The sequence below is a fragment of the Dermacentor albipictus genome, chromosome 9 (assembly GCF_038994185.2).
Source record: "Dermacentor albipictus isolate Rhodes 1998 colony chromosome 9, USDA_Dalb.pri_finalv2, whole genome shotgun sequence".
Classification (NCBI taxonomy): Eukaryota; Metazoa; Arthropoda; class Arachnida; order Ixodida; family Ixodidae; genus Dermacentor; species Dermacentor albipictus.
Window position 1 is genome coordinate 93,841,746 of NC_091829.1, and position 17,152 is coordinate 93,858,897.

The 17,152-nt window shown below is 44.6% G+C and overlaps 1 protein-coding gene across 2 annotated transcripts in view; it reads right to left on the reverse strand.

Moving 5' to 3' along the window:
* LOC135914639 (protein aurora borealis-like) overlaps positions 1-17,152 on the reverse strand; it is a 59,856-nt gene that overhangs the window by 12,802 nt on the left and 29,902 nt on the right. Inside the window, exons 7-10 of one of the 2 annotated variants that reach the window (XM_065447572.2) lie at positions 10,082-10,208; positions 7,711-7,755; positions 2,633-2,702; positions 12-141 (exon numbers count right to left, since the gene is read on the reverse strand). In XM_065447572.2, coding sequence (XP_065303644.2) covers positions 12-141; positions 2,633-2,702; positions 7,711-7,755; positions 10,082-10,208 — 372 coding nt within the window. The remainder of the gene's footprint in view (positions 1-11; positions 142-2,632; positions 2,703-7,710; positions 7,756-10,081; positions 10,209-17,152) is intronic. The other variant, XM_065447573.2, reaches the window with a different exon arrangement.

The window sequence follows — 17,152 nt, forward strand, 5'->3', positions numbered from 1 at the left end:
CCAGTACTCACCAAGCAATGGCTTGGTGCGCGCTTGCCGGCAGATGGGCGACAGCTGCATGCCTTCACCTTCTGGACTCGAACCCTGGCTGCAACGTGCGCGCAGGCCACCGCCACCAATAGGGCTCGAGCACAGTGCCATCTGCACACGAAAAGGTAGCTCAAGCACCAGCTGTTCAACCTCTTTGCTACAGGCATATGAACAGCTGCCTTGGAACACTTGGAACTGGTACTGATTTGAAAGTAAAGGAAGACAACTAACACAGAGGGGGGGTGTAATGTCGCACACATCGAATTCCACCATGATGATATCTTGAGCCAATAAGAACTGACACAATTGCAAACTCGACGATAAGCCAAATTTGACAGTGTCCAATACAGAGCTCCAGACGTGACTAACAGCTGCTGATTTAAATAACCGCACACGGATACCTACGCATAAAAAAATGTACAAATAGTTCAGAATTTAAAACAGTGAATCAAATGCAAATAAAGGCAGTTGAAATTGACCCTCACCAAACATGTTATTTTAATTTGAATAGCTTGTACTTTCTAAGTGGTGCCTGCAAGCTAAAATTATGTGTTCTTGGTTTTTAACAAAATTCAATTATGGGGTTTTACGTGCCGAAACTACTTTCCGATTATGAGGCACGCTGTAGTGGGGGACTCCGGAAATTTTGACCAGCTGGGGTTCTTTAATGTGCACCTAAATCTACGGAAACGGGTGTTTTTGCATTTCGCCCCCATCAAAATACAGCCGCCGTGGCCGGGATTCGATCCCGCGACCTTGTGCTCAGCAGCCCTACACCACAGCCACTGAGCAACCATGGCGGGTGGTTTTTAACACAAAGTGACACAGACGAAGACTAGAAGAAGACAGGATGAGCGATATCCCTTCGCGCTACAAACCAAGAATATGTTACCATACAAACTCGCCCAGCTGTCCATCCTTTTGCATTAAAATTATGTAGCCCTGTGTTACATCGAATGCTAGTCAATTTGAGTACATTTTTGAAGCCCTGGTTAGTGCGGACATGTCCCAGGCAGCAGCAAGTTTGGAGCACCCTAAACATGATGGTTAGCGATACAAAACAGCTGCTAGTTTCCAGCTGAAACTAAAACTAAACAACAGAGAACACATGGCTATGGATGCCACCCAACATGAAATGGCAAGCGGATCAAATGGCTTAAAATACTTGCATGTTTGTTTTTCCTGCATTTCCTGTCATATGTAGCAGGAATGGTCTAATGGCAGCCATGGCAAGCCATTCTCATTTACAGTCATTACGAGGTCTCTGATGCGACAGAAGACGAGGCAGTCCAAAACAGATCTATAGCATTTTATGTTTCATGTTGTCATTAAACAGTAGCAGTGTGGCCTAACAGCAAAGCTTCTAGTGGGCAATGTTGGAATGTTGTAGCTTGTTCTTCCAATGCCCAGGCTAATGCCATGCCTATCACTTTGTTTTCCCTAGCTCCTAGCATGGTCCTTACAGTTAGCTTCCTTGCAACATTGTTACCCTTCGAATTTCACATTCAGAAGTTAGTTTTCAATATAGTTTCAGGGTTACAAAACAACATTGCAAGAAAATGAGTTTCCATACCATAAGACTGAAATTACAGAAAACTACGTTCTATAATGTAAGCTGTAGAACATAGGAGATTTCTGATGTCTGCATCTGTTTATTTCATGCTATTCATCATCAGCAGCCTATTTTTGATGTTCAGTGCAGGACGAAGGCCTCTCCCTGCTACCAACAATTACCCTTGTCTTGCGCTAGCCGATTCCAACCTGCCTGCAAATTTCTTAATTTCATCACTCCCACCTAGTATACTGCTGTCCTGGACTGCACTTCCCCTCCCTTGGCGCCCATTCTGTAACTCTAATGGTCCACCGGTTATCTACCCTACGTACCATATTTACTCACATAATGATTGCACTTTTTTGTAAAAAAAATTGACGCAAATTCAGGGGTGCGATCATTACGTGGGCTAAATTTCCCACGAAAAGAAACGTTTTCTTTTTTCATCCTGCATTTGCTGCGGGATGACAAGCAGGCGGCTACCACTGTCAGTGCGGGATACCAAAACAAAAATGGCGGCTGGCAGAGCAAGCCAAACGTGCCGTACGCGATTATTTTTCTTCTTGAGAGTACATTACGTGCATTTAAACAGTTTCTTTCATATCAGTAATGAATAATATCATTAATATCGGCAAGTTCGCTATATTAACGATTAACGACATTAAAGTTTGCAATGTGTGGAAAGTGATGAAAGGAATGAAATGGGGAATCTGCTTATTAATGTTCGGTGCGTGCAGACCGCTTGGTATGGCTGCAAGAGTGGTTCGCGTAGCATTCGACAGATGGTAAGCGCGATCATCATTAGCTAGACTTGGCACACGACATATCGCTGCGGCAAGTTCAGGGTACAATCATTACACGAGTGCTATCATTATGCGAGCAAATACGGTATTACATGGCCTGCCCAGCTCCATTTTTTTCTCTTAATGTCAACTAAAATATTGACTATCCCCATTTGCTGTCTGATTCCACACCACTCTCCTCATGTCTCTTCATGCGACCACAAATGAATAAAACTGTTTCTGCTGCAGCAGCTGGCAGGTGACTCACGTGCACGGGCGTCGAAGATTGCCTCCTGATGGGGCCGTCCATCAGCACGCTTAGCCGTTGGCTCTCCCGCCTGCAACACAAATGATGTCAATTTGACAAGGATACGCTAATGGGTCAAGAGTGCTGCGATTCATAATTTAGCAATGCTAAATAGTAAATACAGCCAACACAGAGCAATAAGTAAGCACACGGGAAACAACCCACTTAAACTATTCTTTACAGTGAGAGTAAAATGCAGCAGAAACCATCGAAGATGATTGTCAAAGTTGGCAATAGCTTTTTTTGTGCGACTTGCTGCACGTCCCCATGCCATCCGTGAATCACAAAACCTTATGAGCACATCAGCAGAAATATGAAGAGGCAATCTCACTGCCAACCTCAACGCCAAATAATGCCACACCACAATATATCCTGTTGCAATCATGACGTCCCAGTTGAAACGCTGTAGCAGCCCCCGCTATTGCTAGTGTCCTGGCTGTAACTGTTTCAACAGCTATCCATCCAACAACCGTGCTTGACATGGGAGTGTCTTTTGCAGATGGGGTGCTTGTAGCTGGCACGTGCCCTCCCCTTTCCCTATTGTGTGACGCCACCTGTGCGCACGCCATCCAATCGGTTGCCCAAACATCTGTTACGCCAGATGTAGCGATGACATGCATGCATTTATTATACTCTTGCCATCGAATTTTGTGATACATTTACCATTTCATGCTGGCAATGTCTTCCGCAGCACCAGAGGAAGCTTGGCGAAACTGCTGCAAAATTTTGGTGATGTTCACTTTCAAAAAGCAATGTACTGACACAGAAAGGTGCCCAGCAGGCGATATATCATGGGGCGTTTTAAACATGCCAGTAATCAGGAGAAACAACAGCTTGGCAAGAAGAGGGCAGGTTACAAGCAGGATCATCTGTTGTAAACGGTTAGAGTGACAAACAGGGATGGCAATTTTGAGCATAGTATGCAAGTCACTGTCTTTTGATGGCAATGGTGACAACGCTCGCTCTGTTGGTAGGCTGTTGTAAATGCTGTTTTTTATCAGATTACACTATGCAAGTAAGTTTCAGACCAGTTTCATTGGGAAAAGAAACATGTTTACGATTCGATAAATACTGTAATTATTTGATGTGAACCATAGCTTTTGCTTGAAAATCATCCTATGGTAGCCTGAAAGTACGCGTTTTCAGCAGGGAATATTGTGCGTTTGAAATATAACCATAACTTGCTTATTAACTCCGGGGACCAACTGCAATGCATGCTCACTGACCTCGAGAGGCAAAGCAGAAGAGTGGGTCTAAAAATTAATCTGCAGAAAACTGAAGTAATGTTTAACAGTCTCGGAAGAGAGCAGCAATTTACAATAGGCAGGGAGGCACTGGAAGTCGTAAGGGAATACATCTACTTAAGGCAGGTAGTGACGGCGGATCCGGATCATGAGACCGAAATAATCAGAAGAATAAGAATGGGCTGGGGTGCGTTTGGCAGGCATTCTCAGATCATGAACAGCAGGTTGCCATTATCCTTCAAGAGAAAAGTGTACAACAGCTGTATCTTATCACTACTCACATACGGGGCAGAAACCTGGAGGCTTACGAAAAGGGTTCTACTCAAATTGAGGACGACGCAACGAGCTATGGAAAGAAGAATGATGGGTGTAACGTTAAGGGATAAGAAAAGAGCAGATTGGGTGAGGGAACAAACGCGAGTTAATGACATCTTAGTTGAAATCAAGAAAAAGAAATGGGCATGGGCAGGACATGTAATGAGGAGGGAAGATAACCAATGGTCATTAAGGGTTATGAACTGGATCCCAATGGAAGGGAAGCGTAGCAGGGGGCGGCAGAAAGTTGGGTGGGTGGATGAGATTAAGAAGTTTGCAGGGATAACATGGCCACAATAAGTACATGACCGGGGTAGGTGGAGAAGTATAGGAGAGGCCTTTGCCCTGCAGTGGGCGTAACCAAGCTGGTGATGATGATGATGACATATTCACTGTCTCCTAAGCTCTGTCAATACAGATAGTGCTGCTTAAAGCGGACGCAACTAAGCCCCCCTTTGCATTCGGGCCAATGTGATGATCTGCATGCTGATCAGTCAAGTTTGAACTATACAGCAAAGGCCAACTTTAGGACCGAAATAACTAAAGCTGGGCCTGTAAAAATGTATGGGCTCCTATACAGCATGAAACTATGGACTGCATAATGTCAGGGCCCCTAAACCACCCAGAGGTCTAAATTTAGTTGCGATGCTGCAGTTGCGCACAAGTGTGCAACGAACACGTAGACGTGAAAATTTTTCAAAATGGCGCCGTAATAGCAGAGGTAGACGCGCCTGATGATCGAAATGTGGGCCTCACTCATTTTGCTCTTCACTACTCTCCGTTTGTCGGCTGGTCTCGTTCTCACCGAGTACTCCTCCAAATGTCACATGACATACATCATCGGCCAACGTGCTTTTCGGAACACTGTCCGCTTCCAATTACCGCAACTCTGCGCTTCTCGGCTACCCACTGTCATGCTGCCGTGCCGGCCCGTCCTCCTACGAAGCATGCCGCTGTGGACCTTGTGTTGCACGGACCTCTAAAAAGGCTCACCAATATAATGGGCTCATACGGCAACACGCCCTGCCGAAGCACCTCCACTTGAAATGAACAGCCACCATCGCCTCCTTTCCGAGATTGCAGCCACGATATGGGTTGGTGTGTTCTGCTGTTTTCGCCGACTGGCTGTTAGCCCGTTCAACGGCAATGGCATCGTCAATGGAAGTGCGCGTGCGGCATCGAAGTGGCACCCGCAAACACATAAACCGCCGTTGCCCTTTGATTCTACCCGAATTCAAATGCGCTCAAGCCAAGCATTGCGCAGGGTGTCATCATGAGGCAGCCGGTGTCGCATCGCTTCATTTTTTCCAGTCGGCGCTCTTGCAGCCAAGCACCGCACATGGATGCCTTCTAGGCATCGCAAAACACTGTCGGATTCTATTCGCACAGCTAATCAGACTGCTAAGCATGACTGTGCTGGAACGCGAGTGATTTGGCACTTTCGTTGCATGCGGGCTGTATTTACCGATTCGCAAGTGCGTACAAGTGACCAACACAACGAGGAAAGCAGGGAGCGTACATATCTGCTAGGAGACTAAACAGAAGTCATAGGTTCTTGTTCGACCAATCAACAGCGTCTGCCCCTGGTGACATCACCAGATGCACCCTGGTGAAGTCATGACGAGCGCTGGGAATACCGGAAAGGCTTGGAGAGGAGCACGGGATTGTTTGATTTCATGGCGCACCCACAGTGCATAGCCCGGCAGTGTTTGGCATAGTTGGTCGCGAGTGCATTCTGAACTCGATGTGCGTGTTTACTTGAAATGCTTAAAAAATATTGGAGGTGGTTTAGGGGCCCTTTAACCTTGTAATGCCCAAGATGTCACATGATGCTATGCCGAGTTTGATGCCTCGAAATACCGATTTAAGCACAAGAAACGTAACCAATACATGCCTAGTGTCTTGCATGCAGTACACTCGCGTTCTTGGCCATTACTACACACATTTCAAGTAGAAATGCTTAAGGCGCCTAGCCTGATTACACGAGGTCATCACTATCGTTTGTGGAAAATTTGGCAATTGTGTATTTAGACCTTTTTGTGCGACAAAAACAACATTGTTGGCCTGCGGGCATCGAGAAGGCCTCCTTCTCCCGGCAGAAAAAGATAAAACTAATCCAAATATGTAATTTCTTGTTGGCAAGATTGCAAGTACCTGTCCATAATGGATAAAACGCACATACAACAGAAGATGTGCAATGTGTATTTAAAAGCTTCATCACTTACAATGCTTCAAAAAGCGGTGCCCTACATGTAGGACACAAGGCAGAATGGTTGCGATTTCGAGAGCGTATAGGTAGTAATAGGTGTGCCAAACATGACATCTAATTGACACCAACATAGTCGAGAATTAGTGTGTTTCACATGAACTTGTTCTTTTTTGTTGAGAGGAAGAGATTCCTGGCTCAGGTTTTTGCAAATAAAGGATCATCCAAAGGCTGAAGATAATTTTGAACCAAGAGACATTCGTGATGAGGTGTCCTCATCTGTCTATATTCTTCCGCCTGGTCGCACTGCGGTAATAACTGATGAGGAAATCAATAATGAATATGCCACCAGTATGAACCACCTGCCGGGGAGCACTTTTTTGACTCATTTACATAGTTGATTGGGATTTTGAAGTAATTCTCCATAAACCATAACTAAGCGCTAGAAAGGTATTTTTTTTTCACCTATAACGCTCATCGTGCAGAACACGAATGACTGGTAACAGCACACTTGAGAGAAAGCAATTCAAATGTAATGGTAAAAGGTCAGAACCTTTTATAATCACCGGGTATAATGCTAACATGGTAAAAATGAAGAGATTTGACCAAGACATTGCATTATATGACACTGCCATATGGCAAGAAGTGGTATTCTTTGCTACTTCCTTCCCCTTTTTCATGGGTGTGTCAACAATGTGTTCAAGCTGCACAGGGTGAAAGACAATGCGGACTTGTTAACATCTAAAAACCTCTAGCAGGCATATACCAGAAGGCTTATGGCTGTAAGTCACTACACGCTAAGTACCGACAATATATATTGAAAATAGCAAAGAGATTTGGCTAGACTGACAACACTAGGACTCCTCAGAATAAACAAATAATTTATTCCCACTGCCATCAGAAAACTAGCATACATTGCAAGAAATATGACAACAGTTTGTACAAAATGTTTTGTACTTTAAGAAGCCTGATAAGGACAGCATTTCCCTAGTACCTCAATACCTCAGCTCAAACCTGGCAGTTAAACCAAAAATGTCATTCAAGAAACTTCTGATACTACATTCTAAAGCATCTGAAAAGCTTTTTACCACAAAATATTTTTAATATTGTCACATGCCATATTTAGGTATACAGTCAAAACCCACAATGACAAAATCGCCAGGAAAAACGGAAAAATTCACTTTCACTGCAATTTCACTGGCACGAGACAGACAGAAAAGGTTAGCAAATGGCTGACAAGACAAAACTTTATTGCGAAAAGTCGGTAAGCTTACTTCACCGAGCCTTGCCTTTCAGCGACTTGACAGCTCTGCCTTCCACTGCAAAAAGTAGTCCATTGCCAAATCGCCACTGAGCTAACCAAAAAAAAAAAAAGAACAAATTGTGTCAAGGCAAATAACACATCCCGTTGATTCGTCGTCTTCCCTTGATGTTTTGATTCTTGGTGGTCCTTGGCGTCGTCAGCTTCGCATACATTACTTATGATGGCCTATTCAGTCACCTCCTCGTGCACAATAATGTCAACTGCGTGAATGAACTCGTTGATGCTGACATATGAAACTTCGTTTCCCATAGCACAAAGTTTGCTCCATGCATTAGTCAGCAATGGTGGAACTGCTCCGGTAGCACTGTTATCGATTGCGTATTCAGGAAAATCTTATTCTGGTGCCGCTGAATCAGCGCATGATACCTGCTGTGTAGCAAAGAAGCTACCATGCTTAAAACAATTTGCAATCACAGCCGGACACATTTTACTGCACCATTTCCAAGCTACAATTTTTTTCTAGAACCATCTACAATTTTGTCTACGTTTTCTGTGGACAGCGAGCTGCAGGCAATTCCAAGCTGATCAACGATCTCCATCTTAAAGAATTATGGGGTTTTACGTGCCAAAACCACTTTCTGATTATGAGGCACGCTATAGTGGAGGACTCCGGAAATTTCGACCACCTGGGATTCTTTAATGTGTGTCTAAATCTAAGTACACGGGTGTTTTTGCATTTCGCCCCCATCGAAATGCAGAGGCCATGACCAAGATTCAATCCCGCGACATCATGCCCAGCAGCCCAACACCATAGCCACTGAGCAACCACGGCGGGTCATCTCCATCTTCTAGCCCTTTTCAACCTGGGCAATAATTGCAGCCTTATCTGGTAGCATCAAAATTTACACTTTTTGGTGGGAGGCGGCACCTTGGCAGCAAAAAAAAAAAAAAAGAAGCTGCTGCATGCCTTTAAGAAGTAGCCATGTACACACATGCACACAAATTCTAGCTTGGACACTCCAAACAAGCTGCTGTTGTAAAAATAAAGTTTTTTTTTTTTACCCAAGACAACCTAGGGCTAAATTCCAAATTTCTGGGGTATGAAACTGCACGGTGATGAACTGCTGATTTGATATTTAATGACTGTGTATTTGACTTTGTTCAATGCTGTTTACCCTGTTTAAGCTGCTGTTGTAAAAATAAAGTTTTTTTTCTACCCAAACCAACCTAGGGCTAAGGGTCCACTCAGTGTGTGCAAACTTTGTTACATAAGAAGGAAATATAAGTCAGCCAGTCAGTCAAAGCAGACAGTCCGACCGCAACACACACTGTGCACATGCGATCGCGTGTCCGGTAGACAAGCACAAAGCATCATCGGAGTCTTCACATGTGGATTTGGATAGTCTGCGATTATGGATTAGCACGCCTCACGGGGGTGCCGCTCTGTGTTTGCTTATGCCGTGATGGCACACTGGATATAAATGTGCCTACCGTGAGGTTACCACTGCTTTATTTCGTCATCTTTTTGTTTTGTTGTTTGATTTACATGTTAAATTTCCGGTCAGGACACTGCGCAGTGCTCGCCCATTGCAAAGGACAAGCTACAATCGCCATCATCATTGCTGCCACCAGGTGCAACTGCTCCCCTGCCGTTTATTTTTGTAAACAACATTTTCAACTGGACAGTTACCCAAACCAATTAGTTAACATACCAATTAAGTTATAACTCAACTAGCACTTTGTTTCATTGTGCAAATGAACTCTTCATGGCCAAAAACAAAGGTAACTAAACTCCAAATTTCCGGGGTATGCAACTGCACTTGGGCATTACAGGGTTAAAGGGACACTAAAGTGAAAAATGATTTTCTTCTGCATCAGTAAATTACCATTTTACAACACCAAAAACATCACTCTTACAACGATAAGACGTTTGGTAAGCCAGAAAGAGCGCAAGAACGAAATACAGGTGGTGACGCCTACTTAAGTTCCCGCACCTGGGGGCTGTGACGTCTTGGATTTTGATGGCATCCTTTAGGGCCTACTAATTACATATAGCAGTGCAGATTGACTACATTGTGTTCTAAAGGAACCAAATATTAAACATGGCAAGTTTCGAAACCTTTGTTCTGGCAACGCAGCCCAAATGCGAAAACATGCTTTGGAATCCCTGATGTCACGCTGACGTACCGGCGCTGGGGTTTCGGAGCGAAATTCAAATACTGATACTTGGACGTTCATTTTCTCATCTAATAATCAAACTATCTTTTTGAAATGACTGCCTGCAGGGTTCTCAAACAATGCTTCATTAGTCTAAACTGATTGATTGTTTAGCTTTAGTGTTCCATTAAGCATGCCTGGCCGGCAACTGTACGTCCACCCACCTCTCGGGATAGTTCACTTTCCCCTCCACGGCATTGCAGAAAAGCTTGCGCCGAAGGGAGTCACGGGAGTTGTTTGCTTGACTGGCCGTCTGCTTGTCCTGAGCCGCATGGAAGGTGAAGTACTCGCCTGCAAAACAACAGCACGCCTTACTTTGAAAACAACCTCACTGTTGCATGCCTTTAAGAAGTAGCCATGTACACACATGCACACAAATCCTAGCTTCGACACTCCTTTCTCTGCTGATGCGAGGTGCCTAACAAAATTTGAGCTATTGGTCTCTGTCTGCACTATCAATGCTTAGGCATTGATATCTGGTGTTAACATTGAACGAATTATAAAATGTCAGCTCACAGATTTTGTGCAATCTTTATTCTGACATGTTATTATATGTCATGTGTCTGCTCAGACCTTTCAATCGACAGTATCCTCCTGTCTGCCAGACATGTTTTGTTAAAAGGTAATATTTGTTTCTGTATTGCATGACTCGCTCTCCTGCCATCGTCAGGCGTCAAGCGCACCTCAAGCTGCGTTTATGCAGCTGTTATCCAGGCCTCCTCCATTTGTAATGAATAAAAACAAATAAAAGAAAGAAAAACATGACTGACGTATCGCAAAAACCTGGAATAAAAAGAGGCTACAAGAGCGTGATACAATCCCAGCAACGAATTTTGCTATCAATGCTTACTCGCAGATTTTGCACGAGACATCCTCATTATGTCAACAGCATTCCCACTGCTAATAAGGCAGGACCATAGTGTGGTACAGTTAAACCTCAATATAACGAAGTCGGTGAAGTCGGCAATTTGCTTAGTTACATCGAAACTTCGCTACATATAATAAAATTTGATTCTTTATGAAAATGAGTACAGTCGCCGCCGATGGATTTTTATTACGAGGATTTCATACAGTCTAGACGATACCTTCACATTGGCTGTAAAAAGTGAAGTCAGCCACGCTTTTGCTTTCACTCCGCTCGTGCGGCTGGTAGTTTCACTCGCAGTAGGGCGATGCAGGAGCGAATGTTTGGTCTGCCTCTTGCTTGAACATGTCTCCAATAGTCAAGATTATGCAACCTCCAGCCCTAAACGCACAGGAAGACCGTGCACGATGCGCATACAAACAGTGCACACAGTGGGCGCACATACTGGCCACCCTGTATACGCAATGCCTCATGACCTCGAGCGCACCGGAATCTTGGAAGAATGCTAACATAATCCTAATCCATAAGAAAGGGGACGCCAAAGACTTGAAAAATTATAGACTGTTCAGCTTACTGTCCGTTGCCTACAAAGTATTTGCTAAGGTAATCGCAAATAGAATCAGGAACACCTTAGACTTCTGTCAACCAAAGGACCAGGCAGCATTGCGTAAAGGCTACTCAACAATAGACCATATTCACACTTTCAATCAGGTGATAGAGAAATGTGCAGAATATAACCAATCCTTATATGTAGCTTTCATTGATTATGAGAAAGCGTTTGATTCAGTCGAAACCTCAGCAGTCATGAAGGCATTACGGAATCAGGGTGTAGACGAACCGTATGTAAAAATACTGAGATATATATAGCGACTCCATAGCCACTGTAGTCCTCCATAAAAAAAGCAACAAAATACCAATAAAGAAAGGCGTCAGGCAGGGAAATACGATCTCTCCAATGCTATTCACAGCATGTTTACAGGAGGTATTCAGAGACCTGGATTGGGAAGAATTGGGGATAAGAGTTGATGGAGAATACCTTAGTAACTTGCGATTCGCTGATGATATTGCCTTGCTTAGTAACTCAGGGGACCAACTGCAATGCATGCTCACTGACCTGGAGAGGCAAAGCAGAAGGGTGGGTCTAAAAATTAATCTGCAGAAAACTAAAGTAATGCTTAATAGTCTCGGAAGAGAACAGCTGTTTACGATAGCTAGCGAGGCACTGGAAGTGGTAAGGGAATACATCTACTTCTAAAAACAATGTTTATTTTATCAATCCGGAAATTATTCAGACTGACATCAGAAAGCAGCAAGGATTCAGGCCTCCTAGTTTATTTTGAACCAATCTCTTCACTGCTGCACCGTCAGAAACTCTTCCACAGGGGGTCATGAAGACCAGCGTCTGGACTCCTGGTGCTTGCTGCGGAGAGAGGCCAAAATTCTTTACTTGTGAAGGGACCTGGCAGTCGCAGGCTTCGCAAGCTTCGCAAGCCTGTCAGAATAGGTCTCCTCAAAACAATGTCTGGATTGGTGACCCTTCACCATGAGGAGGTCGCCGAGTCTGGTTGGAAAGCGAAGACAGGAATACGGTTCTCGTTTTCTTGACCGTGCTAAAGAACCACTCACAGTCAGCATTGCTGTATGGACTGGCAAATAGTTGCAGCATCACCTTTGCCGTTCTGCCGAACTTCACTCTTCCATAAATGCTAGCGATTCTTCTCACTTCTGACCACTGAACATCGATCCTCTCTTCATTTAGGATCTCCTTAGAAACATCATGTGCATGCAGCCCTGCAAATTCCACTTCCAGGGTATCCAAGGCCAAGTCTGGGACAGAAGTGGCAGGAAGGACTCAATGAAGAAGAAAAGGCTCTTGAAGGATACACTGCTCAAAAACTTCAAATTGGCAACTCCTGCTTTCTTCAAGGTTTCATCTTCCAGTGGCAATTTCTACCATATGTAGTCGCATGCCACAGCAAAGTACTGTACTGCCGAAAAGCAGAAAAAAAAGCTGTCGCGGGTAGGCAGCCCTCCACAACAGACGATGGGCTCCCAAGGACCAGATCTTCATTGGCTTTTTGGTTCTTTGGCAGGGGACCTCTAGTGGTGAAGCACAAGCCTTCATGGCGGAGGGGTTGATAAATCTAGCCATAAGGCCCTTTAGGGGCTGCCCTAAGACAGACTGGTGCAGATGAACTTGAAGTGCCTGGGATCGAAGTTAGCAGTTGACTTTTTCAAAAGCAGGGATTATTCTTCAAGAAATGGCCATACGCCAAGTTGATGTCAGAGATCAGGAAGTAGAACAGCCGCTCCTCACGGGTAAAGCAGACATGTCCGGTGCCCTCGGATGAAAGCTTCACTCTCTTTGCCAGGGTTGCATCCATCTTGCCTCTTGGCTCCTTCTGTTTTTGGAAATCTTGCTGAACTTCATCCCGCTTATCTTCTCCCAAAGCTCTAGCTACATTGGGGTTCTGGTGCGACCCTAGAAATGATGGACACTGCTGGTTTTTTGGCTTTGTCTCGTTTAGAAAGAAGCTCACCAAAGGCTGCCATTGCTCCAGCAATCTGGCCTGGTACTTTCCTGGCGATGGCCACCGCATCGGCACGTGCTCCAAAATCTTTCGCACCTCTGCATTGTGCATCTCTTGAAATTCAATGTGCATCTCTTGAAGTTCAACAAGCCTGCCTTTTCATTTGGTGCTCTTTCCGACAAAGTAGAAGATGTCCACAAGCACCTCATCAAATTTTGCAGGTAAGCAGCCGGCTCCTTTCTTGGCCGCAACATTGACGAGGTAACACAGGCAGCCAACGGCTATCAAACTCTCTTGGGTTTCTTTTAGCACAGCTGCCATGCAGTTCTCCATGGGTACATCGCGCGACTTGAGCCATGTCCAGAAGAGGTTTCCAATCTTCCAACTGGTGGCCTCTCCATGCAGTCCTTGCAATTAAAGAAGTCTGCTTTCGACATTCCGCAATTCCTCGATGTAGTAAGTTGCCACGATGGGATACATTTGCATACCACTGTCGTTGCTTGCGCCCACAGCGACTGCGAAAGCACATTTCAGACTCCAGCATTGAGCTTTCAACGTCCGCAGCCATTTCCCAGATGACGCTACTTGCTTTGGTACGTCCACATTCATAGCGCTTTGTGTCGTCACACTTGGGGAACATTTTCCGAAATAACGTGAAAAGGCACTCTGCGCAAATCAATGTTTTACACTTGTTTTGGAGAAAACTGCCAATAGTGCCCTGCACTTCTGCATCATGAACATAGTTCTGATGCTTTTGTAAAGCGATGTGTATTTTGATGTCAGCCTTGCAGCCGTGTGAAATGTTCGCATCACAGGCGCACATGCTACAGAATACAAACTTGTCACCTTATCCGCAAAGTGACGAAGCACGGAAACTCAGTCATGCATGATCTCGGAAATACTTGTAAGTACTTCTTCCCTTTTGAAAGCACCACTGATCATTCTAAATAAACTCGAGGAAACACAAACAGTAGTTTGATGTTCCGCACTTCACTCAATGACCTGGCAAGGCCAGCTGAAGCCTAGGACACCCACCATCACATAATGACTGGATTGCAAAAAACGGACGATCCAGCCCGAGACAAGCCAATCTAGCAAATTCAATATGGCAGTGCCCGTCGGTTGCTCGCATTTATGGTGGTGCCGGCGGCTGCTACCTCGGTTCAAGAAGCATGCGCTGGTGACTAACTGCTACCGTACTGCTTTTCCACATGGTAAAAAAAAATGCTGTGCTGTGACAGCAACTTTTCTGAGACTTGAGGCCGCGTCTGTAGAATCTGGAGATGTTATTAAAATTTGGGAGGCTCCCAGACAATTTGGGAGAGCTGGCAGGTATGCTGCTGCACAGTCAACTCTCATTACAACGGACCCTGATAATCAGACAAGAAACGTCCATTTTATCCGAAGTCTGCAATATCCGAAACACCTCACTTCCGAAACTTTGGTCACGATGTCTAACAACGTCATTGCAAAGAGTGAGTGATGAACATCCAAAAAAAGAAAGTTTCAGTTTTGCCTGAAAGGCGAAGCATCAATTGCCATAGCAAATTAATAGACAGTTATGTGGAGTAAGTATAGTAGTTTTATCGGCTGTATGAAGTTGTAAACATTCGCATACTAAATTAACAAGCATGGTGTCATGTGCACACAAGTAAACATGAACATATCTCACTCGATGACCACGGAAAGTCACTGTCAGAAAATTGAAGTGACGAAGTGCGGCAGCAGCAGTGAGCAAATTGACCTTCGTGCTGTCTTTTGCTTCGACACCAACTAAACATCAAAAGCACAGTGCATACAAAGCTATCACCACTGGGTACACTTTGTCCCCATCGCAGACTGCTTTGAAGATGAGGCCCATGGCAATGCACGCTTTGTCCACATCGCAGATCGCTTTCAAGATATGGCACCGACGCAACCACGCCGTAATCAGCAGCAGCCGCCAGAGTAGAACCCCCTCTCCCTTCCCTCGAAGCAGTCCCCTTCACCACCATGTTCGCCACCCTTCCTTGAGGTGGTAACGAGTGTGAAGTGTTTCGTGGAAGGAGTGCGAACAAACTGTCTCCAGATTGCTTTGTCCTTGCTTCAAAGGTTGGTTAAGAGATGCAGAGTTCTGTGAACTGTACATCACCTCCGTTTGGCCACAAGAAGCTCATCGAAGTCCCTTGTGTAAGGAACTAGGGAAGAAGCACGTTTAAAAGCGGGCCTTTGGTGCAGCAAGTGGAATGCTGAGGTGTCTTGATGTCTGCAGTCATGCAAGAGCTCCAACTAGAATCCGACTACTTGTTTCAATAAGTAAATAAACATCTTTCTTTCACTCCTACTCCCGGACGTACTCAGCCATATGGCACGAAGGATCTCTTGCCTAAATGCTACCTCGAGTATCAACACTTCCGCATTGGCAAAAGTTGACCAATACCGTATTTACCTGCATAATGATCGCACTCGCGTAATGATTGCACCCCGAACTTGCCACAGCAATATGTTGTGTGCCAAGTCTAGCTAATGATGATCGCGCTTACCATCTGTCGAATTCTACACGAACGACTCTTCAAGACATACCAAGCGGTCTGCCCGCACCAAACATCCTTAAGCAGATGCCCCATTTCATTTCTTTCATCACTTTCCACACATCCATAAAAAAAAAAAGCTACAACCAAACTTGCCTTGGCTTTATTATTTGTAGGCTTTATAATGATTGTAGTCAACAACAACAAAAAGGAGCCTTTCGATTCTTCTCGTCTGCACTCGTGGGCACGCAACAAATTGCGAGCGGCAACGATAGTAGGCGCGTGTACACCGATATGTTGGAAGCATACCCTATTCATACGCCAACGCTTGTAACACGGCTAAGACATTCGCCCACCCTTAGCAAAAACATGCCGTATTAGGATAGTAGCGAAGACAAATGCCGCGGTTCGCGCAGCATACCCGCCATGCATTTCTATGTCACTGGCAGCTAAGTGCACCCATCTTTGTTTCTGTCCCCTCAAAGTGAACATGGCTAAGTTATTTCCACAGATTTGCCGATATTAACGACATTGTTCATTATTGATACGGAAGAAACTGTTTCAATGCGTGTAATGTACTCACGAAAAGAAAAATAATAGTGTACGGCGCATTCGGCTTGCTTCGCCGGCTGCCATTATTGTTTTGGTGTCCCGCACTGTTATAGTGGCCGCTGCCTGTTTGTTGACTTTTTGTCATACCGGAGGAAATGTGGGATGAAAAAAAAGCTTTCTTTTCGCGGGAAATTTAACTCGCGCAATGATCGCACCCCTGAACTTGCGGAAATATTTTTGACAAGAAAGTGTGATCATTATGCAAGGAGATACAGTACTATGCCAGTATCAAAACACTTCATTTCATTTGTTATACCTCAAAGGCGCCAGTTGGAGTATTACATGAGGGATGGGTTTCAATTACAGTGAAAATGCGATTCCAGTGCCGCCTTGAATTGATGTGGATTGGAGTGGTGCACGGCAATTGCAGATACATGATTCCAGTCCTGTGCGGTAGTCACAAAAAAGAAAAGAGTGGTAATTTGCGCTGGGAAAGGCTAAACCGCTCTGGAGTGGTTTGTGTGGCTGGACAAGCCACGAACTGGTAAGATAGCTTAGATAACTTAGATAACCTCACATGGGTTGAGCTTTATTCCCAGCGAGTAGACCATCGCTTTCTTTTTGTTTATTTTAAATACTCTGCTGCAGCTTTAAATTGCAAAGTGTACTTTGTTCAGGCAAGCATTTTGATAAATTATAGTGATGTATACTTAAACTTTATTCGGGTTTTGTTTGTTCGTATAGTTTTCTGCCCCAGCATTAGTGTTAATAAAGCTA